This window comes from Nelumbo nucifera, chromosome 7, assembly GCF_055504915.1.
Source record: "Nelumbo nucifera cultivar China Antique chromosome 7, China Antique-T2T, whole genome shotgun sequence".
In the NCBI taxonomy this organism is placed as follows: domain Eukaryota; kingdom Viridiplantae; phylum Streptophyta; class Magnoliopsida; order Proteales; family Nelumbonaceae; genus Nelumbo; species Nelumbo nucifera.
Genome location: NC_142655.1, coordinates 11,115,918 through 11,143,269, shown reverse-complemented (window position 1 = coordinate 11,143,269; position 27,352 = coordinate 11,115,918). Strand labels below are relative to the sequence as shown.

The 27,352-nt window shown below is 41.7% G+C and overlaps 1 protein-coding gene across 1 annotated transcript; it reads left to right on the top strand.

Moving 5' to 3' along the window:
• Nucleotides 1–613: 613 nt before the first annotated feature.
• Nucleotides 614–26,844, top strand: LOC104608930 (uncharacterized). The gene is given in 8 exon segments (XM_088892213.1): nt 614–1,529; nt 1,659–1,823; nt 3,055–4,224; nt 16,435–16,576; nt 22,606–23,300; nt 23,303–23,476; nt 23,579–23,761; nt 25,664–26,844. Coding segments are annotated over 8 exon segments (4,596 nt in total). The 5' UTR covers nt 614–643.
• The last annotated feature ends 508 nt before the right edge of the window (nt 26,845–27,352 follow it).

Genomic DNA, 27,352 nt, shown 5'->3' with positions numbered 1-27,352 from the left:
GTTATATTCAAGTAATTATTTTTCTTTGGATAGTAGGGGTGCTATTTAATCAATAATGACTCCCACTCCCGTATGAAAGTGAGTGATTGTAGTGGTCCATCGCGATCGGCTTCAGTGCTCACAAGACTCAAGATTCTGTTCGTAACGTTTGCACAGCCTTGAAACCCACCATTTGTACAGATTTTTACAGCCATTTATTGGGAATATCTCCCATTTGTACACCAATTGCAAGCGACCGTGTTTGTGAGCACTGAAGCCGAATTCCTAGTGGTAATGGCCTCATGGGAGCGGCTGCATATTAAAAAAGACTTCATTAATTGTTGTTAATTATGACATGATTTTAGCGCAGGTATCAAACCGGGAATGCATACGAAGGCTTTGATTTCTATCTTTCTTTCTTTGTTTTTTTTGGATAGAATCGAAGACTTTGATTTCGTGGTCAGTGGTTTGGTCTTTCTTTAACAGGGTCAACTGAGGTTGGAGGGCGATAAAGAAACCGAAGGAAGAAAGCCGGAGGAAAATTACGTGGTTGGAGCAAAAAGTAAACTCAAGTCCACATCCTGACTTATAAAAAGGACGAAATCAAATGTACGTTTCATCATATCTCATGAAACAAAAAGTTACAAAGCAGATTTCGGTAACAATGTCTCTGCTCGTTCTGCTTCTTCAGCTTCTTTTGTCATGGTCAAGGCCAATAATGGCGATATCATCAACAGTGTCAGTGGCTAAACCCGGCTGCAAAGATAAATGTGGCACTATCAGTGTTCCATACCCTTTCGGCTTCGGAGAAGCAAACTGTTACAGAGAAAGCTTCGACCTTACCTGCAACAGCACATCCTTCGACCCTCCCAAGCTGTTCCTAGGAACAAATGGTACCGTGGAAGTTATAGACATATCACCACTGGGCAGTTTGCGGGTCAGAAACTTTGTAGGTTACGATTGTTACAATCGTTCGGGGGGTCATAGCCGGAACCGTCCTTGGATGGATCTGAAAATGAAACCCTATTCTTTCTCTGATGTTCACAACAGATTCACATCCATAGGCTGTGACATCTATACCTACATATCAGGTTCTAAGGGCCGCAACTTCACAAGCGGATGCTCCATGGTTTGCAGCGACCAACAGAGCTTGGTGAATGGATCTTGTTCAGGCATCGGTTGTTGCCAGACATCCATCCCAAAGGGATTCAAGGAGTACGATGTCGAGGTCCATAGCTTCCATAACCACACCCGAGTCATGGATTACAATCCATGCAGCTATGGTTTCTTGGTTGACGCCGAGTGGTACAAATTCTCAGTAGGAGATCTGTTCGGCTATATGGATTTCTACAATAGAAATGATGAAAAGGTTCCAGTGGTCCTTGATTGGGCAATTGAGAACTATACCTGTGAAAATGTTTCAAGAAGTGATCCCTCTTATGCATGTGGTAAGAACAGCGATTGCTATAACTCCCCCAACGGTCTCGGATATCTCTGCAACTGTTCTCAAGGCTACCATGGAAATCCTTACCTGGAAGACGGATGCCAAGGTGTGTGTAATTACCAATTAAAACTCTTCTGATCATAAGTATTAATTTTGTAGAAATTAATTTGATATTTTGATCGATCCTCACCGTATAATCTAATCTACTGGATATTTCTCATAAATTGGTTTTCAGATGTAGACGAATGTGCTGGTGCACATATGAATGACTGCAAGATGATTTGCACTAATACGCCTGGGAGTTACAACTGCTCCTGCCCTCCTGGTATGGAAGGGGATGGAAGAAAAACTGGAACGGGTTGCACTGCTCTTCCATCTTCACTGATGCAAATCGCCTTAGGTAAATATGTTAATCCATAAGTATTCTCTCTGAAATTTTACAAGTTCGGAAATTAAAAAAAAAAAAAAAAGAATCGGCTTAATTTACTTTGAAATAAATAAGGAGCCCAATTTTTGGATAATAAAAATCAGTGTTGTCGGACTCCGACCAGACGGGACGGCTGAACTCGTGACCCGGTGAGCTTCCACATCCCGATTATTTGACGTAAAGGTTGGTTTAAACGATTTAACTGGTGTGGTCTAACTGTGACTGATATTGATAAAAGCCACCTCTCATCACGGATAAGTGTTACCGAGGATCCTTTGATCTGGTCCACTTCTTTCTGCAGTCTGTCATTAAATTTCGGAGTAAGTGGTTGAGGGGTGCTTACCATATGTCTTTTTTCCTTCTTTTTTTTTGTAGATTTGTGTGTTGCTTGCAGAAATTTCAATATACTATGGTGGGAAGTGGGAACCACCACATCGGAACAAACCACGCCTATAGGAGTTAATCAGTCGATTGCTTTAACTGCTGGCTTTCTTGTGGTTAACCACGCCTATAGTGAGGTTAACTTATTGAAAGAGTCTTCCACTATGGTGTAGCGCTGCAACTCGGACTGGCCCAACTCTAGCCCGACCAATCCAACCCGAACTTTTACACATGTTGGGATTAAGTTTTGGGCTTTGGGTTGGGCATGGCCAGAAATCTCAGCCTTGACTTAAATTTAAGTTGGGCTTTGATTGAGGCCTTGTTTACTTGAGCCTTTTTGACATTTTATGGCACCAGTGTAACAACATGGGCACAAGTAACTATTAACCAAATAGGAGATATAGGAGATATGGTATTTGGATTTAAATTTTATGACTGGCATAATGCCCAAACCAAGTATCCACTGTTTTATTAATATAAATATATAGATGCGAAATATGTAAATTTGTGCATTCTCAGCTTATAACCCTCTAGCTATCTGTCACAATTTTCATCCGGTAGCCCCAATCACATAACCAAAATGAAGCCTTTTCCCTGCATTTTTCTAATTAGTTGTTATTAATGTTTCTGAAGTCAATTAATGTGAATTAGGCAAGTGGATATTATCCCTTATTTAGGATAGATTCGTAAGCATAAGTGTTGTGATTCTAGGCCATTCCATAATAGCCTAGGTCCTTCAGCGTGGGGTATGGATGTATAATTTTTTGAACTATGTATTACAATGAATCCTCATACATTAGCTAAGTGGACATTTTACATGTAGGAACTGGTTTTGGGATCTTGCTTCTACTATTTCTTAGCTCCTGGTTATACTGGGGAATCCAGAAGAGAAAGCAGAACAAACGCAAAGAGAAATTCTTTGAGCAAAATGGTGGTTTTCTGCTGAGGCAACAACTTTCTTCACGTAATGGAGGTGTAGATGCTGCAAAGATATTTAGCGAGGAAGATCTCAAAAGGGCAACCAACTATTTTGATGAGAGTCGAATCCTAGGACGCGGTGGTTACGGTACAGTTTACAAAGGAATTTTACCCAATAATAAGACAGTTGCCATTAAGAAGTCCAAGATAATGGATGAAAGCCAAGTTGAGCAATTCATCAATGAGGTGATCATCCTTTCTCAAATTAACCATAAAAATGTGGTGAAGCTTTTGGGTTGTTGTTTAGAGTCTGAAATTCCATTATTGGTTTATGAATTTATTACAAATGGAACCTTATTCCAACATATTCATGATGAGGAACACAAATCTTCAATTTCATGGGACAATCGTCTGAGGATAGCTACAGAAACTGCAACAGCACTTGCCTATCTGCACTCTGCGGCCTCTCCTCCTATCATTCATAGAGATATTAAATCTGCTAATATACTTTTGGATGATAATTACATGGCAAAGGTATCAGATTTTGGAGCTTCAAGGTTAGTACCATTGGACCAAACTCAATTCACAACGTTAGTACAGGGGACATTGGGGTACCTAGACCCAGAATATTTTCATACAAGCCAATTGACAGACAAGAGTGATGTTTATAGCTTTGGTATAGTTCTTGTGGAATTACTAACTGGAAGAAAAGCACTCGAATTTGATAGACCTGAAAAAGAGAGGAACCTCGCTATCCATTTTATTACTTCACTGAAAGAAGACAACGTTTTAGAGCTTTTGGAAGATAGAGTGTTGCATGAAGCCAGCAAGGATCAAATCCAAGAAGTCACAAACCTTGTAAAGAGATGCCTAAGCGTGAAGGGAGAGGAAAGACCCACAATGAAGGAAGTAGCAATGGAACTAGAGGGGCGGATCAGGAGCATTGTTCAACATCCATGGGTAGAACCTAACCATGAAGATGCAGAGTATTTGCTTGCTGAGCCATCAAATCCACATAATTGCAACACCACAGAATACGATAGTTTGAGGAATCATGTTGTTATTTCATTAGACAGTGGGCGATGATGTATAAGTATTTCACATTTCAACTTCATGGTCATTTTCTTTGTTTAGATTTCCAGAAGAATTCTTGCTGCGTTATTTACTGTAAGTTCCAGGTTGTATAAGAGATTCTAATAATATGATGTAAATTTCCTATTTGTGAATAGAGAACTTTGAAGTTGAACTATGTTTGCTACCTATCACCATTACATATGGCTATCAATTTAATCCGATCAGATCTAATAAGAATCTGATATAAACTATACAAATCCAATCCGATCCGAATCCATTTCCTTTCGTTTTAATACAAATGGATCATATTTTGACTGAAGAAAAAAATATTCGTTTTTAATCCGCTCTCCCACTGTTAAAAAAAAAATAATACTTACGGGTGAGCATATTTCAGTATTCCAGTTGAAATCAAAAACCGAATTAAAAATTTAAATTTTGGTTATTTTGGTTTTAGGATATTTCGGTTATATAATAAAATTCAGTTTTAACCGAATATAAAATTCAGTTCTAATGTTTTGATTTAGGGTTAAATACTTAAAATAACTTTATGGTTTCGCAAATAGACAAGAATTTGTCTTATCACTTATGTTATATTTGGTTTGAAGGAAAAAATAGGGAAAAGAAGGGAAAGGCAAGGGAAGCTTTACAAACTTTGTATAGATTTTCATAATTTTTGCATTATCACTTATTGTTTGTCTTATTGTTTGCATTATCAAGTGTTTTTTGCATTAAAGTATCTCAATAGTTTTTGACAATGGAAAAATCCATTAAAAAAGTGGTCATGTTACCCTCTAATTAAGTAAAGAGGTAAAGATTATAAATACATTGGAAGAGAAAAACACACCGGAGAAAATGACCGTTATAAATCCCAGATCTCCGATGACCCTACAAATCCAGCCGACCACAGGTAAGGAAGAATGCATTTTCATTTTTTTCCCTCCGAAGGATGGTGATCGCTTGACCCTGAATTCAAGCAACTCTTCCGGGAGCCTGGTAACCTAAAACAAATCGGATCAGGGGAGTGGCCTAATGTTGGGTGTGGGTCCAGCCCATATGAGGGGCCCACCCCACCTTTGTTTGCTCCCAAAAGGAGTCATATAGTGAAAGAAAAAGGCTTCCACCTTTTCAGTTTTTTGGGCATCATGTTCATAACCACCCGAACTGAGAAAAACAAGAAAAAAACATTGAACCGAGGGTTTTTTCTGGATCTTTGAGTTTTGTGAAGAAGATAAGAAAAGTTGGCTCTTATTCCATTCAAGATCAAGTTTGGAGGTGTCTTTCAAGTCCGTTCTTGATGATATTAAGTGTTGGAGTTAAGAATCTCACTCCAATTCAGATATGGTGATTTTTCCTTTCTCTATTTCTCAGTTCAGATTTATAGCAACTTTGTGAAATCTAAACATTTGTTTGTGTTGTATCCACCTTGCATTTGGTGATATTAATGTTGTTCTTGTGAGCCAAGGATTATTTCCTTGATGTTTGTAAGCCTCTAGTTGCAACTAGAGAAGACTATTCTACTCATTAATTTCTGAATTAACTGAAGACTTTTATGGACCAGAGGTTCCATGGTTTTTTCCCCGATTTTAGGATTTTCCACGTAAAAATTCTGGTGTGCTGTTGTGTAGTGATTGTTATCTGTTTTTCTATTACTTGGCTAAATTGTTTACTTGTTATCAATGTTGTTCGTATACCCATCTCTCACACACAAACTTAGGGGAAAAGTTCTTGCTGTCCTAGGATTGGTTTTATACTCATTTCTTTTACTATAGTGTAACTTACCCAACACCTAAAGTATCTCCTAAGATCGTTCATCATTAAACGCATTCCAATGATCACCTCCGTTTGACTTGCAAGCGTTCCGACAAAAGAAAATTGTTGATCTCGCGACTATCATCCACCCCGACATCGTGGTCCGCCCCGACGGTGTGATCCATGGGATTGAACAGTTGTTGGTTCAACGATCTGTGCAAGAGATCCGGATTAGACTTCAACTATCATTGGAGCCTTTGCTCCATCTTGACCGTGTTACTTGAGGAAACACTAGAGGTCTATCCTATGGCCCACCAATTGAAGAAACCCACGCCGCCATCCCTCGCCAGTTCACCCCCGCACTATCGATTTGTTACGCCATGGCTCTAGGTCCATCTATTGCACCAGCGCCTACTCCAGGGCAGGGAGGACTACACCATTGGTTCGATGGTAAAAGCCAAGTAAAGGACTTCATCCAGACTCTGTTGCTTTATGGTGGATGCAACAAAATGACTGCTATTTCCACGAACCTCAGCTTGTTAGCAACAGATCAGATGGGGAGACTTGATGTTAGAGGGATACGTACTGATTGTTTTGGCCCCAAATGACAAGGCCATGGCGAAGCTAATGATGGACCTGCTGGGAGAATCCCGAAATCAAGCAAACTCTAACCAAGTTTCAAAAACAGCAAAAATAATATTTTTCTCCCTCTTTGTGTGAATCTGTTAGGAAACAATTTACTAGAACTTAAAACCAAAGAACAAACACACAAGAACACAACCAAATTTACGTGAAAAAATCTTCCCAGTGTGGGAAGAAAAAAAACCACGGTCACCCAAAAACTTCTACTATCAAAAAAGTAATTGTACAAGGGTTCTCTCTAGATAAAACTAGAGGCATACAATCAGCAAATCATCAAGAAAATACATTTCTTGGAAACTAACAAATATCTCAAGATAATGGAGAAATCTCACCCAAAATAGAAGTACTGATCACGGACTCATATCTCACAAACCGGTGAGCCAAACCAGATCTCCACCTTTCGGATTGAAGAACCTTAAGTCGCGCACATACCTGCAAAATTTCAGCTCAATTGGACCACAAACGGCCTTCGATCAAAGCACAAGATGAAAACTGCACAGGCTGGAATTTGAAAAGTCTGCTCATTTTCTCTCTGTTTTTACACGGGATTCACTTCTTTTTCTTTTCTTCTTCCAATATTTTAGTAGTCAACACCACTAAAAAGTTATTTCCTTTGACTATTTTCATTTAGACAAAAATACCCTCATCCATGGGCTCAAAAATACCACATGTGTTTCTTGGACCATCCTCCACATAAGAGGGAAACCCAACAGGACCAATTGAATGAACCGAGTGCACCGGAGTAGATCATGTACTACCACCTCATCCTAGAATACCAAATGAAAGAGAGTTTTCTCAACAGTGCAAAAATGGTGATATTGTGCTTGCCAACCGCATCCTCTAGGGTTTGCAGGAGGAGGGCTTTCTCCATGAGCTCGGCGAGTTTTGGTAAGGAAGAGGGGGAGAAGAAGCCCATAGAAGAGCTTAGGGACACCATAGATCTGAGAATTCATTGAGATTGAAGAGGTAAACCAGTGTCAGAAGTGGATAAATTCACAAAAAAAATAAAAATAAATAAATAAAACAATAGGCCTTTGCTCCTACAAAGCCCGTTATTTTCTTCTTCTCCTTCTTTCCACCTCAAAGAGAAACAAAGAATAGACAGTAAGGGGTGAATAGTGTCCACAATCAAAAACTGTAAGTACTTTAAGTTATTATGCAAACAGTAGGATAAGTTCTTAATTATTTGTTAAATCATTGGGATAGCGGAGGGTCCGAACTTGTCTGGCATCCGAACTCGACGAGAAGTGGATTCCAGGCTGCCAGAGGTGACCCGGACTAAAGGCCCTACCTCCGACTCATCCAGAAAGGCTGTCGAAAGAGGTAGCCCGACCCGAAGTCTCTGCCTCAGGCCCTCCTAAAAGAATATCTAAGCTACCCGAGCTACCCAAACTAGACATTGAAAAGGAAAGGAAATTGAAAGATGCTAAAGGGACTCACCAAGGAAAAGCTACTGAACTAAGAAAAGTGACGTGAGCTGAAGACCATGGATGCGAGCTCAAGAAACAAGCACTGAATACTAGCGAAGGAAAAGTGACCAAGGCCCCCACTATTTATAGCCGCTATGCCCGTGCATCAACGGTCAAGATCAAAGCCATCCAACAGCTCTCAGGAAAACCAACTGCACGACCCTCGAGGTGAAATCAGTTTAGCGCGAACTTTTGACGTCCGAAAACTGATAATCGTTTGACGTCCGCGCGTGAGCTGTACGCGACCCGGGTTGACCTTTGGTCGAGCTGAGCTGACCTTGGTCGAGCCAAGAGAATAGGCGGGTCAGACCGGAGAATCTCCGAACTGGATGAAGCACGCCACGGGGCAAATCCACCTGTCAATCCATGAACTCCCCACACTGGGTCAAGACCCCGGGCACGGGGAGTGGGGGGCAATTGATGGAGGTAGATTTGGCCCAATCCCTTGGCTGTGCGACACATGGAAGCAATCGGGTATGACTTGGCAGGAGCGTCAGCTCAGCACAGCAATATAGCCATATCCCAAAAGAAGCTCGAGCTTCCCAAGGAGAGGCCTTGAGCTCTCCCTAGAAGTCTCGAGCCTTGCAAGGAACCCCGCAAAGGGCGAAGCCCGGATTAACCCACCTCGGGTCAGTTCGGGCCACAACCCGGCACCTCGAGACAGTCCGGGCCACAATCCTTCCCGGACTCAAGACTTCACCTCGTGCACCACTCCGGCACCTCGGCTCCAGGTCACGTGACAGAATAACCGTACCTGACAAAGAAGCCTATACTCTGAGGCAGCGCACCTGACTGATCAGGGATTTGACAAATGACAATCGCACTCCAACAGCCACCTGCTACTACCATCTTAATTGTTGCAGAGACGACACTAACAGAGAAGACAGTGGCGGTTATGCCTGAACCCCACAGAGGCGGTTATACCTGATCTGGCAGAGGTTTGGGAGTGAGTGCACCAGGGTGGTTATAAAAGGCCCTCTTCCCCCAGAGTAAAGGTAGGTGATATTTTGTACCTTCTAGTCTCAGAATCTCTCATTCTCCTTGCCTTCTCAAGAGTACTAACTTGAGCATCGGAGCATTCCCACCGGGTTCTTCCCCCGGAATCTCTTGTTTCCTCCCTGTTTTAGGCATCTCCTGCTCCGTTAGAGGCAAGGTTACCGGCAGCTAGGATCGATCGGATCGTGCATCATCATTTGGCGCCGTCTATGGGAACGCTTCAAAAAGCCTCCCCCAACCTCCAGCTCTTTTCTTAAGAAAGAAAACTTAGCATTCATGGCTTCTTCCGGCAGTGATAGACGTAATGCCGACCTGAATGCCGTCGGGGAACACCCTCAGCCCCCCACTGTCTGCATCAGGCAGTTCACCATCCCCCTCTCGGTGGACGGAATACCTAGCCTGAATGTGCCACGAACAGTGGCGCCTGTGAATGTTCCCCTTCCCCCCTCTATCGAGACAACCTTCGCTGAACCAACCATTGTCCCCCTAGCAACTAGCCAGAACCAACTTGATGATTTGATGCAATGCATGCGGGCCATGCAAGCCCAAATGCAACAGCTTCAGCAACACCAACTCTACCAGTAGCAGGTACTACATCACGTCTCTCAGTACCATTACCAACAGCAGTTCCCCCAACTGCCTCAGAACCAACCACAGCTCCCACCTCGGCACCCTGCTATCAAGCAAGTCAAGCCCTCTCCTCAGGGCGGGCGCCTTCACCGGGGAGAAGCTTCCTAGGCTCAGAACCCCTCCAGAAGCCAAGCCTCATCCCCTGGCAGAAGGGAAAGACCCACTATCCCCGCTTCGCAACATGTCGGCGGATCGGGAACCTCCCGACCTATCAAGCCAGCGTCAGCTCGGCGTTCTTAGTTTGGGCTCCCGCTCGTGGAAAACCAGTTCAGCACCTTAGCCGTGGACTACCACTAGCAGTCCAAGCCCGTTGAGCTTGGTAACACTGAAGCAAGCAGCGCCAACACCGGGCCTTCCAAGCAGCCGCGGAGGGGCCGACGAGCTCACCGAACTACCACCCGCATCCTACCCGAGTTCAGAGGTAAAGAGGAAGTGAGCTCGGACGAGGTAAAGGCTACCCCTATTCTCTCAATCCCTTCCCCCTGTCATCAGAACTCCTCGCTGTCCCCATGCCCAAAGATTTCAAACTCCCCCCGCTAGACAAATATAATGGCTCCTTTGACCCAAGTGATCATGTAGATGTTTTTCAGTCCCAAATGCACCTAGCGAGGGCCAACGAGTCCTGCATGTGTGTGACCTTCACTACCACCGTATAGGGAGTGGCTCGCACCTGGTATAGGAACCTGGCCCCCAGGTCGATAAGGAGCTGGACCCAGTTCATACAAGTCTTCACCGCGCACTTCATCACCAGCAAGCGGTGCCCCCGAACTGAGGAGAGCCTCCTCGATATAATCCAAAAGGAAGGGGAGTCCATCCGGGGCTATATTAAGCGATTCAACGACGCGTGCTTACAGATACCACGCCTAAACCCCGCAAAACAGCTCGCAGCGGCCAAGAGGGGAGTGACGCACAAGGAATTCAAATGGCACATGGTGATCAACCAGCCCGCAACCATAGCTGAGTTTCTCAAGCTCGCAGACAGGTTCATAAGAATCGAAGAGGAGATCAATCAAAGAACTAAGGGCGGGTTTGAAAAAAGGAAGAGGGAAAGCGAGCCTTCCAACCAAGAGGACAGAAGGAAGAAAGACAGCTCGGGGGGGGCAAAGCCAAGTCAGCCGTTCCGAGCTCCCGCGTCAGATCGGGCAGACTACACACCCTTGAACGCGAAGCGGGCCGAGATCTTGATGACGATCAAGGATGCCCCATACGTAAAGTGGCCACCCTGTATGAAAGGGAACCCAAATGAAAGGAACAAAAATTTATATTGCAGCTTTCACAGAGACCACGGTCATAGTACCGAGCACTATACGAATCTCCGTGACGAAATAGAGGAACTCATTCGTCGCGGGTACCTAAGGAATTTTGTACAGAATAATGGTAGTAATAATAACAATAAGGCAGGTCGGCAGGGGGAGCACAGTAGGGATGCTCCCGAGTCCAGTAACCGGCCAGTGGAGCAATCACAGAAGCAGCCCCTGGAGGAAAGGCCAGTTCGGGGAACGATCCATATGATCGTTGGAGGATCGATTATAGCGGGTTGCACTTCGGCAACAGCTCGGGCATCAACCCGTGAAGCCGCCAGAGAAGAACAGAATCCCCCAAAGTGGCCAAAGACAGAAGACCTCATACTCTTCACCGAGGACGACGCGCGCGGAGTTCACTACCCCCACAATGACGCCCTCGTCATAAAGGTAAAGATCAATGATTTCGAAGTTCGGCGTGTCCTCGTCGATTCAGGCAGTTCGGCAGACATTCTTTTCAAAGCAACTTTCGACAAACTCCAGTTCCAAGAGGGTGACTTGAAGCCCGCGAACACCCCACTGATCGGCTTCAACGGAGAAGAAGTAAGGCCCCTGGGAAAGGTTACAGTACCTGTGGAAGTCAGCACGTGGCCTAGCACGGTGAGGCTCGAACATGACTTCTTGGTGGTTGCGACCCCCTCCCCATACAATGCCATAGTAGGTCGGCCGATCACCCACGCTTTAAGGGCTGTGGTCTCCACCTACCATTTAGCCATGAAGTTCCCCACGTGGAACATAGCGAGGAGCGAGCTGCGCCCACGGAGGAGACCGTTCCCATCCCTGTCTCGGCAGAGGACCCAGCCTGAACACTTCAGGTTGGCGCTTCCCTGGAGGAGCCTTTGCGATCCGAACTGGTACGCTTCTTACTTAGTAACTTAGATATTTTCGCTTGGTCCGCGGCAGAAATGCCCGGCATAGACCCTAACCTCATAACTCACAAACTCAATACTGACCCTGTAGTTAAGCCCATTAGACAGAAGAAACGCAACCTAGCCCCAGAACGATGGAGAGCAGTCGACGAGGAGGTCGGAAAGCTCCTCGCAGCAGACTTCATAAGGGAAGTTCATTACCCGAGCTGGGTGGCCAACCCCGTTCTGGTGAAAAAGGCCAACGGCAAGTGGCGCATGTGCGTCGACTACACCGACCTGAACCGAGCTTTCCCAAAAGATTGCTTCCCCCTCCCCATGATCGACCGCCTAGTAGGCGCGACCTCGGGGCATGAGTTGCTAAGTTTCCTGGATGCCTACTCGGGCTACAATCAAATCAGGATGGACCCGGCCAACAAGGAAAAAACCGCCTTCATAACCGAGTTCGGCCTGTACTGCTACAAAGTTATGCCCTTCGGACTGAAAAACGCTGGGGCAACCTTTCAAAGGCTTGTGAATAAGTTGTTTAAACCCTTAATTGGCAGTAAAATAGAATGATATGTAGACGACATGGTCGCCAAAACCCAATTTTTACACGAGTTAATACAAGATTTGCATTCTGTCTTTCAAATTCTACGCCAATTTAGCATGAAGCTAAACCCAAACAAGTGTGTCTTCGGTGCCACTTCGGGTAAATTCTTAGGGTACATCGTCAACTGGCGCGGTATTAAGGCCAACCCAGACAAAATAAAGGCCATCTTAGATATGAGACCACCCCGAAAATTAAAAGAGGTTCAGAGGTTGAACGACAGGATAGCTGTTCTGAGTCGTTTTATGTCCAAATCGGCAGACCGCTGCCTGCCTTTCTTTAAGGCAATGAAAAGCAAAGGGTTCGAATGGAACCCAGGTTGCCAGCTCGCGTTTGACGAGCTCAAAAGGTACCTCACCGGTATCCCAGTTCTAACACGGCCCGAAGAGAGCGATGTCTTAGAGCTGTATCTCTCAGCAAGTGACGAAGTGGTCAGCTCGGTACTAATAAAGGTAGTAGATCGGGTCCAATGACCCATCTACTATGTTGGTAAAGTGTTGCAGGGAGCAGAGACGAGATACCCAGAGATAGAAAAACTAGCCTACGCATTGGTCATTGCAGCCCGCAAGCTCCACCCATACTTCCAAGCCCATACCACTATCGTCCTCATCGACAAACCCCTGAGGCAAGTGTTACTCAGGCCTGAGGTCTCTGGTCGATTGACGAAGTGGACCATCGAGCTCAGTGAGTACGGCCTCCAATTCAAGCCGCGAACTGCTATCAAGTTCCAAGCCTTGGCGGATTTTGTTGTGGAATGCACATTCAACTTCGAAGTCCCTAGCCCAGTTGAGCACGAAGCCCCCAGTCCGGGTGAGCTCGGTGCTCCCAGGCCGGTTGAGTCCGAGCACCGTGAGGTCGCACCCAGTTCGGTATCTCTCTTGGTTAGGCCAAGCACGAACTGGGATGAAGAGCCCTGGATTCTTCACGTAGATGGCTCCTCAAATCAGCAGGACAGCGGAGCCGGAGTAGTTCTTCATGGTCCGAGTGGCACAAAACTGGAGTACGCACTACGTGTCGAATTCGCGGCATCCAACAATGAGGCGGAGTACGAGGCGTTGATAGCCAGGCTAGCCCTAGCCCAAGAGGTAAGTGCAAAACACATCGTCATCTACAACGATTCCCAACTCGTGGTCAATCAGGTTACAGGCAAATACGAAGCTCGCGAACCGACTATGATCGCCTACTTAGCCAAAGTAAAGGAGGCTCTACTTGACTTCCGGTCACACTTCATCAGGCAAATCCCGAGGTCGGACAATGTTGAGGCCGATGCTCTGTCTCGGTTAGCCAACACCAGTGATAACACCATAAGGACCGTGTACATAGATGACTTACCTCGGCCTAGCATTCTCGGGGGGGGGGGGGGGGGGGGCGTAGAGGAGGTAGCTCCTGTCGTCCAAACAGAGCCGAGCTGGATCGATCCACTCGCGAGCTTCCTGTTACATGGGACCCTCCCCGCAAACCGCAATGCCGCCAGGAGGGTGGAGCGCCAGGCAGCCAAATACGTCATAATAGACGAACGGTTGTACCGAAGATCCTACACGCTCCTCTACCTACGCTGCTTGTGGCCTCCCGAAGTCGAGCTTATACTTCACGACATTCATGAAAGCCTGTGCGGCAGACACCTGAGGGCTAGGGCCCTCGCTCAAAATCAGTAAACACTGCCCATAACTGCAACAAAAACTTAACATAATTACCTCAAATTGAGATATACATTTCAATTGGGACTTACTATAATATCAATAATATTTGCAGTATTTTAGTTGTTTGAGAAATAAAATTTATATATATTTGCTTTCCGTTTTCAAATTTGTTATCTTATTGTTATTATTGTTATTAAGATGAAAGATATTCAAACTGGATCAAGAAAGCTTGAATGATATTATATGAACTCACCTATGGACTCTTTAGATCAACAATTTGCTTAGTCTGCATTCGCAGTCGACATCACCCTAATATCCCAGGCCCCATCTGTTGTTGAGCTTTTGCTCATTACAATATCCATACGAACAATTCTAATTGTAAAATTGAATTCTGGGAATGTGACAAGGATTTTTGCCATGAAATTTAAAGAACTGAAACAAGTTGCTACATGAAAGACTCCGTACTTTAGCAAAACTGAATATTAATGAACTAGCTGAGTAACGGACCTATGCCCCTTATAGTTTTATAATGCTTAAAGCGGTCCCGTCTTTTTTTTTTTTTTCTTGCCATTATGATTTCATTTTATTAATTTCCTAGTTTTCTTCTTTTATTGTGAAACATGCTTTCAAGTAGTATTAAAGGTGTTTAGCTTGGAGGATACTCTATCTAACAATAATTTGCTTTGGGTCAACGTCTATACAAGAAATAGGGAGTATAGGAGGTAGGGTTTCAAGAGAAATGGGGATAAAAGATTTGGGTCTATTACAGATTCTTTTAAAGAAAAAACAACTAAAAAATTTTATTTTTAGGAATTAGAGGAGCATTAAAGTCTCTGTTCGCTTTTCGGTAAGTTACTTATCCAGGTAAATACAATTATCTGAGTAAGTTTTTCATGGGAAACATTTATCCTGGTAAGTGCATTATCCATGTTCTTTTATTTCTAATGTAATTAAGGTAATGACCATTTTATCCATAAAAATCCATTATTAAAAGGGGTATTTTTGTCCAATTCAAGTGTTGACAAATTTCCCTCTAAATGATTAAGAGATGTGATACCCAAAAAAATAAATTTTTCCTAGTTCTCACGTAAATCTAAAAAAATAATATGAGATTTTTGGTCATAAGAACCAAAATCTTGACCAACTTCGTGTGGTGTGGGGGGTGCAGTGACCCCACCGATATCCTCGGTTTGAATGTATAGTCCAATTAAACTCAAAGCTTGTATAAGTTCATATGAAAAGTGCTTATAAGAACTATAGGCCGATAAAATAACTAAAAAGTCAACGGCAGAACGCGTTGGTCCGAGTCAATGAAAATGAAATTACGCCAAAAGTCAATGAAAATGAAATTACGCCGACCTTAATTAACTGATGTAACAAGTGATGAAAGTATCATTTTTTGGTAGTTTTAGACTGCTGGTCCGAGTAATCCCGTGTTCTGAACATTGTACTTTGACATAGTATTTATTCTTAACTTTTGTTTACAAAACATAAATAAGTAATTATTTGTTAGTTATTGTGTCGTCTCACCACTTGTACTTATTTGAATAAATATTTAAAATAAATGATTTGGAAAAGGATCCATCAAATAGCAATAATTACTTATTGAAATAAGTACTTAATTCTCAAATCACTTATTCATCAAATATAAACTTAATAGTAAAAATAAGTACTTATTTGGGTTAGGACCAGTTTTTTTTAAGAGTAAATAGAAAAAATGTTATTAAAAAAGAAAAAAGAAAAATAGAAGAGAGGAGCTAAAGCTAAGACAAGCACCCAAAGAAGCACTCCAAAAAACGGCACACTAGCACAACAAAAATAACCACACCAAAAGGAGAACCCAACAAACAAAACAAGAAAAAAACAAATTCGAAGAAAACTTAGGACCCAAAACTTTGCTCCTAGCAATTCCTAAATCTAAAATCTCCGAAGCACTACCACCCTGACAAGTGACAAATTTGCTCTACCTCCTCTACCCCTAGTTGCCTTTCTTCCTCCTCTATCAGTTTAACGACAACATCCAGATAGAATTCAACGAGTCTTCTTAATATATACTCCCCGGGACACCCCCATATTTAAAGACCTTATCCCTTCAGCTTCTGCTTCAATCCTTCGAAAACCTTCTCTTATCTGCACGAGCTTCTACTAAACCAGTCACCTCTAGCAAAATTGGCAATCGGTGGATAGACCCCCTGTCCAGAGTAGCTTGCCCATCATGTTATTTAGAAAATATTTAAGGACCATTTGGTTTACAGATGGAATCGAAATTAAAATCTTTTGAAATTGGAATTGGAGTGGTCTATTCCCATAATCTATTTGGTTCAAACAGGAATAGGAATTAATAGAAATGGGAGTAAGCAGGAATGGGATATCATTTCCAAAGGAGGGGCAGGGAATGGTCATTCCATCAAATTGGAGAATGCCATTCCAGCAGGAATGGGAATGGAATTACAATTCCACTCAACCAAATAGTTAGAATCAAAATAACTCATTATGATTCCGATTCCAAACTTTTATTCCCACAAACCAAACGGAGCCTGATAATATTATCCCTATTAAAATAAATTCTTTTTCACAAAACACTAAACACTTATTAAAATAACCACTTATTTTAAAACTCTTATTTTTCAAATAAGCACTCACAAACTTGGGTGTAGTCAAACAGAGAACATTAATAGTGGTAGAGTTCATGAATCTGAATCAGATACTCACATAGCACACCTCTCATGGACCTCATAGTCGCATCACACAGTGTATTGAAAACATCACACTGTGTATTGGAGAATGCCATCTCCGCCTGATCCCGATTCGGAGTTTACATCTGTTACAAATAAAACACTACCAACATGTCCCGATACGCCACTGCAAATGACGTTACACCACTCGCGTCATTCTCACAGCCAGCTGGATTAAACAACTCTATTAACTGCATCTCAAAAAACTGCTGAGGGTCAATGATGAACACGTATTTAAAACGAGGTCGCCATGGAACAATTTCTATTTAAAGATTGACCGTGTCAATTGGGATTTCTCAGACTAAATGTAACCAGTTATTTCTACTTGTATAGACTAAATGTTAGTTTATGAAAATTCTGGGTTATATATATTAATAAATAGGTATATGTGTCGCATGTATGAATTTTTTTTATATTAATTACTTTAATTTAGATATATATATAGGATAGAAATTGAAAATTAATAAAAGTAATAATATTGTTAAAAATAAACTTAAATATTTGTACTAAATGTATATCAGCAGAAATTCTATATTACAAAAATAATAGTAATAATTATTATTATTACTAAATTTTGTATTTCATTTCTGTTTTAAATAAAAATAATTTTTATTTAATATGACAATTATGTAAAATTAGAAATGTTCCGAAATGTCTTTGGCAAAATTCTGTACTTTTAATCTTTTGTATTCTATCTTTTTTTAAATATTTATTATTCAATTATGAAATCATGAATTTCTTTAAAATGTTGGATCATTGACCCACCATTTAAATAAGAAAACATCTTTGCTTTCAAATCAGTTTTAAATTATATATGCCATCTACATAATATACATAATTTTTACATATCACACTTAATTTTTGTTTGACATAATTAATATATAATTTGTTATATATTCTTTTGATTACTTGTATTATTTATTATTTTTAAATATTTATTATTTAACTATTATATCATCGATTAATCCATTTGACCCAAACCACTAACCCACCACCCAAAAAGAAAAATAGTTTGATTTCTATGTTGACATTAAATTTTGTATTACATTTCCATTATTTATAAAATTATATCTTATATTTAATATTTACTTTTGTGATTCTTTGTATTTTCTATTTTTAAAATTTTATCATTTGACTATGACATCATTTCATTTCTAAGTTGATTTCAGTTTTGGCATTCCATTTTCATCATTTACAAAAGTACTTCTTATATTTCATACTTATTTTGTTTAGTATAATGAGTATATTTTATTTATTTTAATTTTTTTTATTTAATTATGTCTTTATTTATTAACAAATTGACCCCAAATGGTTGAATTGCTTACCCACCACTGAGAGGGAAGAAAATCGTTTTGTTTTCAAATTACTTTTCAAAAATATTTATTTTTACATTATTAAAATTAATGTTGCAGATTTAATTAGTAGTATTTAATGATGAGAAAAATATATCTTAAATATAAGATTTAATGAGAGAATATACCTTAGATATGAGATTTAATGAGAGATAATAGGAAAATAGTTTTACTTCTAATTGGTGTGGGTTCATCCCATATGAGGGGCCCACCCCACCTTTATTTGCTCCCAAAAGGAGCCATATAGTGGAAGAAAAAGGCTTCCACCTTTTCAGTTTTTTGGGCATCATGTTCGTAACCACCCAAACTGAGAAAAAACAAGAAAAAAAACACAGAACCGAGGGTTTTTTCAGGTTCTGAGTTTTGTGAAGAAAAAAAAAAAAAAAACTGGCTCTTATTCCATTCAAGATCAAGTTCGGAAGTGTCTTTCAAGCCCGTTCTTGATGATATTAAGTGTTGGAGTTAAGAATCCCACACTAATTCAGATTTGGTGATTTTTCCTTTCTTTACTTCTTAGTTCAGATTTATAGCAACTTGGTGAGATCTAAACCTCTATTTGTGTTGTATCCACCTTGCATTTGGTGATCTTAATACTGTTCTTGTGAGCCAAGGATTACTTCCTTGATGTTTGTAAGCCTCTAGTTGCAACTAGAGGAGACTATTGTACCCATTGATTTCTGAATTAGTGGAAGACTTTTACAGACCAGAGGTCCCGTGGTTTTTTCCTCAATTTTGGGTTTTTTCACGTAAAAATTATGGTGTGCTATTGTGTGGTGATTGTTATCTATTTTTTTGTTACTTGGCTAAATTGTTTATTTGTTATCATTGTTGTTGGCATAACCATTTTTCACACACAAACTTAGGGGAAAAGTTCATGTTGTCCTGGGATTGGTTTTATACTCATTTCTTCTACTATAGTGTAACTTACCCAATAGTAGTATCAGAGCTAGGTTGGCTGAAATTAATTGTTTGTGTTGATACAAATGGAGGAATCCTCGGGTGTTATGATGAAATTGACTTCATCGAATTATGCCATTTGGAAACCCAGAATGGAGGGCATTCTTTATTGCAAAAATTTATACCTACCCATAAGAGGTGATGAAGCAAAGCCAAGTGACAAGTCAAGTGATGAATGGGGAATCATGCATAGGAAAACTGTAGGCCAAATCCGATAGTAGATCAGCCACAGTATTTTTCACCATGTTGCACAAGAAACTAGGGCTGATGTTTTATGGAAAAAATTAGAGTCTATGTATGAAAGGAAAATGGGTTTAAACAAGGATGCCTTGATTAGAAAACTAGCACACTTGAGATATAAAAGTGGGACTAATATGTCTGAACATATGAATGATTTTCAAGTTTTGATAAATCAATTGACTACTATGAAATTGAATCTGGATGATGAAGTGCAGGCCTTGTTGTTACTTAATTCCTTGCATGACAGTTGTGAAATCTTGGTGGTTTCAGTCAGTAAATCAGCCCCTAATGGTATAGTAACTGATGATGCACGATCCGATCGATCCTAGTTGTCGGTAACCTTGCCTCTGACGGAGCAGGAGATGCTTGAAACAATGAGGAAAAAAGAGATTCCGGGGGAGGAACCCGGTCGGAATGCTTCGATGCTCAAGTTAGTACTCTTGAGAAGGCAAGGAGAATGAGAGATTCTGAGACCAGAAGGCACAATATATTACCTACCTTTACTCTAGGGGAAGAGGGCCCTTTATAACCACCCTGGTGCACTCACTCCCAAACCTCTGCCAGATCAGGTATAACCGCCTGTGGGGAGCAGACATAACCGCCACTGTCTTCTCTGTCAGGGCCGTCTCTGCAACAACTGAGATGGCGGTAGCAAGTGGCCATTGGAGTGCGGTTGTCATATGTCAAATCCCTGATCAGTCAGGCGCACCGCCTCAGAGTACGGGCTTCTTTGTCAGGTACGGTTATTCAGTCACGCGACCTGGAGTCGAGGTGCCGGAGTGGTGCACGAGGTGAAGTCTTGAGTCCGGATAGGAGTGTGGCCCGGACTGTCCCGAGGTGTCGGGGTGTGGCCCAAACTGACCCGAGATGGGTTAGTCCGGGCTTTTCCCTTTGTGGGGTTCCTTGCAAGGCTCGGGACTTCTAGGGAGAGCTCGGGGCCTCTCCTTGGGAAGCTCGGGCCTCTTTTTGGGATATGGCTGTGTCGCTGTGCTGAGCTGACGCTCCTGCCAGGTCATACCCGATTGCTTCCACGTGTCGCATAGCCAAGGGGTTGGGCCAAATCTACCTCCATCAATTGCCCCCGACTCCCCGTGCCCGGGGTCTTGACCCGACGTGGGGAGTTCACAGACTGACGGGTGGATTTGCCCCGTGGCGTGCTTCGTCCAGTTCGGAGATTCTCTGGTCAAACCCACCTATTCTCTTGGCTCGACCAGGGTCAGCTCGGCTCGACCAAAGGTCAACCCGGGTCGCGTACAGCTCACGCGCGGACGTCAAACGATTATCAGTTTTCGGACGTCAAAAGTTCGCGCTAAACTGATTTCACCTTGGGGGTCATGCAGTCGGTTTTCCTGAGAGCCTTGGATGGATTCAATCTTGACCGTTGATGCGCGGGCATAGCGGCTATAAATAGAAGGGGCCCTGATCACTTTTCCTTCGCCAGTATTCAGTGCTTGTTTCTTGAGCTCGCGTCACTTTTCCTAGTTCGGTAGCTTTTCCTTGGTGAGTCCCCTTAGCTTCTTTCAATTTCCTTTCCTTTTCAGTGTCTAGTTCGGGTTGTTCGGGTAGCTTAGATAGTCTTTTAGGAGGGCCTAAGGCGGAGACTTCAGGTCGGGCTGCCTCGTTCGACAGCCTTCTGGATGAGCCGGAGGTAGGGCCTTTAGTCCGGGTCACCTCTGGCAGCCTGGAATCCACTTCTCGTCTAGTTCGGGTGCCAGACAAGTTCGGACCCTCCGCTATGACGTCTGAGAGACTTCGGTTCAACCTGCCCGAGGAGTACACTTATAGCTTACCTACGGGCGACTTCTCTTGGGACCACGGTCCGGATGAGATTGTGATTTTCCGGGAGCAGCTCATTGCCGGGTTGCGCCTTCCTTTTCATCCCCTAATCGTCGAAGTCTTGAATCACTTCGGCGTCACCGTTGGTTAGCTCCACCCGAACTCCATCCGCAATGTCGTTGGGACCATCTCCCTCTGCTGTGAACACATCATTCCTCTAGACTTATAAATTTTTTCCGCCCTTCTTATGCTTAAGAAACAAGCAAGCTTCCTCCCCAAGCACAGGCGGGCCTATTACCTATCTCCCCGCCTGGGATTTAAACTTCTACACAAGCTTCCAAGTAAAGTCCCGGCGTGGAAACGATAATACTTCGTGGTACGAAGTGCTACGGGGTGGTCGTTTCCCACTCATTGGAGGGCCGCTGTTGTTGTGCTATTGTGGGGTATTATTTGTCATTTTGTCTAGTGAAATCATCTCACATATGGAATAGAAGGATGTAAACAAGATTTTGCACTAATAGTTTAGTGTGTCTTCATATATAACGGGAACCAACTTATTTTATATTTATTTTTATTTTGAGTGCATCCCATTTTTATAAAAATGCAAAATTTATTTTCATTTTAAGTAGGAAAACACATTATACGGTTTATACCCGCACCCGCAAAACTACGTACACCAGAGTGCAATTTCATTTTCTCTACAAGATTTGTCAAGGCTTTTTTACCTTTTTCTTATTTTTTCTACTTTTTCCTTTAAACCAAACGCAACCTTAGGGTCTTACCTGCGAAACTGAAATGATTAATGACCTAGACTGTAGAGTGCTGCTAATCTGAAAAATAAGTTTTACTTTTTGACCATCATGATCTAGCAGCCTTAGAGTACTGCTGCTAGCGGAGACTTCTGCGTTGGGTTGGTGGATGGACTAAAGATATCAAGAAAAAAAAAAAAAAAAAAAAAACTTGCAATGGAGTGTTATATTCTTTGACAAAACAAGCCAAAGCAGTTCTTGCGACCCCCCGGCCCCACCCCAATTAAACGTGAACACGTGTTTTGTTTTTTATTCAAGCACTAGCGTGTCGTAAGCAGAAACTCCTGCACTCCACCTATCATGTGTCGGACTCTGACGTTGACGCTGGCGTCCGATAAACTGCATTTTACACGTTGATTTTAGTGATTAACTTTTGGGTTTTAACTGTTCAGTTCACCTCCACAAATCTTAAATCTTAGCTCACGTTAATTCTGACCGTGGATTGATGTCAAATTCACGGATAAGATGCGATTTATCTCCGAGGGGAGTACAGTCTATTTATCCCAAAATTTAATTTTTTAACGGACGTCAGACGCTTTCATTCAAACAATGTTGGAGCAAATTAAGTAAAAAGCAGTAAAGCCCTGGATCCAGCCTGCAAATGAATGATGTATCATGTAAATAAATGAAGTAATGAACGATCAGTATATCCCATGAAACAAAAGCAGAGAGGTTCGGTACAAATGGCTATGATTGTGCTGCTGCTTCAGCTCCTTTTTTTGTGGCCGGCGACGGCGATGTCATCAACCCTGCCGACAGCAAAGCCCTGTTGCCAAGACAGATGTGGAGACGTCACCGTTCCCTACCCGTTCGGCTTGGACGACAACGCAAGCTGTTACAGAGAAGGATTTAACTTACACTGCGACAGAACTTCCGACCGTCGCAAACTACTGTACGATAAATGGGAAGTTTTAGAAATATCGGTACTAGGCGATCTGCGCATCCTAAACCCTTTGGGCTATGCTTGCTACAATAAATCAGGGTATTCAGATCTGTCACTACCCGACCTCAACGTAGCAGATAGACCCTTCACGTTCTCCGACACCAAGAATAGATTCACGGCGATCGGTTGCGACACTGATGCCTATGTCAACGGCTCTCCGGGCCGCGAATTCACCAGCGGATGCTCCATGACTTGCTACGACCCACAGAGCCTTATCGGTTTCGGTGGGAACTGTACTGGCATGGGATGCTGCAAGACTTTCATCCCAAAGGGGTTCAAAAGGTTGTGGCTGAACCTCGAGAGCTTCTATAACCACAGTAATGTCTTGGGTTTCAATCCATGCAGCTATTGTTTCGTTGTTGACTACAGCTGGTATAACTTCTCGGTGTCCTCGACTGGGCAATAGAGAAGTATACGTGTGAAAATGTTCCGAGAAGCGACCCCTCTTATGCTTGCCGGAATAACAGCGAATGCTTCAACTCTCCCAATGGCCTCGGATATCTCTGCAAATGTTCTCCTGGCTATCACGGCAATCCTTATCTGGATGACGGATGCCAAGGTATGCATTAATCTTCTTCCTCCTCACTCACTCTGAGTACAAAAGGCGTAGAAATTTGATTTTCATTATTCAATATATTACAATTAATTGGATGGGTTGCAGATGTAAATGAATGCGCCGATGAAGCTAAGAATGAGTGCAAGGCTCCTTTAGCGATTTGCACTAATATGCCTGGGAGTTATACCTGCTCCTGCCCATCAGGTTGGGAGGGAGACGGAAGAAAAAATGGAACTGGTTGCACTGCCCTTCAAAATAAGCGATCTTCGGTGATGCAAATTGCCTTAGGTAATAAAACCTAGACTAAGCCTTGTATTAATGAAGAATCAAATCTTCTCCAATTGTTTATTGTAAGTGGAGAATTGTAAATTTCTCCCCTACAAGTTTAGAGGATTCCATTTAGGGCCTGTTTGGTTTGTGAGAATAGAGGGCTGAATCGGAATCTCATTACCATTCCTGGTGAAATAGCATTCCCCCATTTGAGGGAATGGTCATTCCCTCCCCATGTCTTTGGAATGAAATCTCATTCCAGTTGATTCTAATTTTCAGTCCTATTCCTGTCTGAAACAAACAGATTATGGGAATAGATCATTCTAATTTCGATTCTGATTTTGATTGTGAGTCAAATGGACCTTTAATTCTTTTTTATTAGTACTCTCAAAAATGTAAGGGTGCAAATGGATCAAATCCAATTTGGATAAGGGTATATTTGAGTTCAATCCGGTAAGGAAATGATGATATATATCAAAACTCGATTTGAATCCAAAGAATATATTACTTCTCCTATTCGAATTCAATTCATTTAGATTAATAGATATTAATTGAATTTGATTTTTGGTTTAATTTGAATCTTAATTTAAAAGATTATCAGAAGAGAATAGAGATGAAAAACTAAGCATGGAAGAGAATCTACAAAAAGAAAATGAGGCCATGGACCATGCCCATAAATAAACTTTGAAAAAAAAAACAAGTAGCAAAAAATGTTATGCAAGTTGAAGATATATCTGTCTAAAGAAACCAACAAAAAATCTTCATAATTGAAGTCCCTATCTCCTACCAACAAATTATACATGGTGGGTACCAGTCTTATAGAGATGTGTGGTGCCGGATCATGTTGGTAGGGTATTGGAACATGTTTTGTTGTCAGCAAGAGATCCCAATTCCTTTAGAGTTGGGATCTCTTGCCAACAAAATACGTTCCAACCACCTACCAACATGATCTGACACCACACATTTCATCGTGAGTCTGGGACCCACCATAAAAGTGAGACCATGTATGAGATGTGCAATTTCAGATTGTGTGGAGAGGATTTTGTAAATTCTAGACCCAATTTGCCTCCCTAGACCTCCCAATTCATACCCTCTTCAAAAACCATAGTGGGTTGGATTTTTAGAATTCAAATCCTCTCCACACATGAAAATGCAAATCCCTCCCCGAGCCTACTCTCCCCACATTTAAGGGTGAGATAGGTCTGATTAATGGCAGGTTGTTGGATCTAGAACCCACATCTAATTTCCTATTATCATGAACAAACATCAAAACTTTCAATTATTTGATTAAACATATAAAAAACACATAAGCTATCAATTATCTAGGTGTAAAATTCAAGTTATTATTACATTCAACACTTGGTGCATAAGTTCATATGCTTTGCAATAATATGCAGATCGGGGATGGTCGGTTAACCTAATACGAGTATCCTATCCATACCCATATAGGTTGTGAAATCCCAAAACTCATCTCCACCCAAAAATCCGCCCCATTTCCCATTGGGGCAGGTAGGGGCGGGTATCCACTGGGTAAGGTAGAAATTGCCATCCCTAAGCATATCATAAACCAAATCATAACAGATTTAATAGGGGAATATTCAATTTCCAGGTTTGTTAGTGCTCATTGATTATCTGAACATGATATAAACGGATTGGATTTGAATAGGATATCCAATCCATTTTCTTGCCAACTGAAATCCAACAAGGGAATCACCTACTACCAAGGATCAATTCGGCCCATTCCCAGTCGAGTTGTTCTTCGACTCAGTACAAAAGAGAAGAAAAATAAAGGAAGAAGTTGAAATTTTGGATATTCTTTCACCTGGTTTTAACATATATGTTTGAATTGTGTTAAAATGAAGTCTTATTCTTGCAAATTGGATACTTTCATTTCATGACACGTTTATCACGTTTATGTAGGAACTAGCTTTGGTGTCTTGCTTCTCCTATTCATTGGCTCTTGGTTATACTGGGGAATCCAAAAGAGGAAACAAACCAAACTCAAAGAAAAATTCTTTCAACAAAATGGAGGTATTCTATTGACACAAAAGCTCTCTTCACGGGATGGAAATGCAGAGATGGCAAAGATATTTACAGAAGAAGAACTCAAAAAGGCAACCAACAACTATGATGAGAGTCGAATCCTTGGTCGTGGTGGCTATGGTATAGTATACAAAGGTTGTTTACCTAACAACAGGATAGTTGCCATCAAGAAGTCCAAAATAAAAGATGAAAGTCAAGTTGAACAATTCATCAATGAGGTAGTTATCCTCTCCCAAATTAACCATAAGAACGTAGTGAAGCTCTTGGGTTGTTGCCTAGAGTCCGAAGTTCCAATGTTAGTATACGAGTTCATCACTAATGGAACCTTATCCCATCATATTCATGATGAAGTGCATAAATCTTCATTTTCATGGGAGTATCGTCTAAGAATAGGTACAGAAACTGCATTAGCATTAGCCTATTTGCACTCAGCAGCCTCACCTCCAATCATTCATAGAGATATTAAATCGGCCAATATACTATTGGATGATAACTATATGGCAAAGGTGTCGGACTTTGGAGCTTCAAGATTGGTTCCATTGGATCAAACTCAATTTACCACACTGGTACAAGGGACAATGGGGTACTTAGATCCAGAATATTTTCAGACTAGTCAATTAACAGAGAAGAGTGATGTTTATAGTTTTGGTGTAGTTCTTGTTGAATTATTAACCGGAAGAAAAGCACTCGAGTTTCATAGACCTGAAAAAGAAAAGAATTTAGCCACCTATTTTATTACTTGGATGAAGGAAGGAAATGTTTTGGAGATTTTGGAGGATAGATTATTGCAAGAAGCTAGCAAGGATCAACTCCGACAAATCACCAACCTTGCAAAGAGATGTCTAAACATGAAGGGAGAGGAAAGACCCACAATGAAGGAAGTGGCAATGGAACTAGAGGAGCTGAGGATGCACAAAGAACATCTATCGTCTGAAAATAATGATGAAGAAGCTATCCATTTGCTTATTGGTGAGCCATCAAATTTGCATAGTTGCAAAACTAGTGAACACCATAGTATAAGGGATCATGTGGTAATTTCATTAAACAGTGGACGATGATTGTTTAACTTTTCAAACTCCATGGTCATCTTCCTTGTTTATATTTTCATAAGAATTTCTGCTCTTTGTATTATTATCCTAGCTAGATATATAATTTTCTAGTAATAAAATTAGAATTCCTATTTTTTGATAAAAATGGGTAGAAATTGGCATAATGAGAAAATATTGTTATATATATAAACCAAACGGTTGTCTTCAAAAAAAATGAATTCTTTTTGTGACAAGAAGAAAAAAAATTTTGAACCCATTTGATTAAAAATATAATAAAACATCATATAATTGTGCCATGTTGCTCATTTTTATTCTTTAAAGAAGCTTTGTGCCAGCAGTCTAGGTCTCCAGAACCATCAGCATAGATTTTTACTGACAGATGCCTTGGCATATGATGATGACAGTAGTAGCCAATGGACAGTTGACCGCTGACCAATGTCCAATAAAATATTCATGCTGGTGGTTAATGGCAAGATCAAATCAGCCCCCACAAGATTGCTCTCCACAATGTCCCACA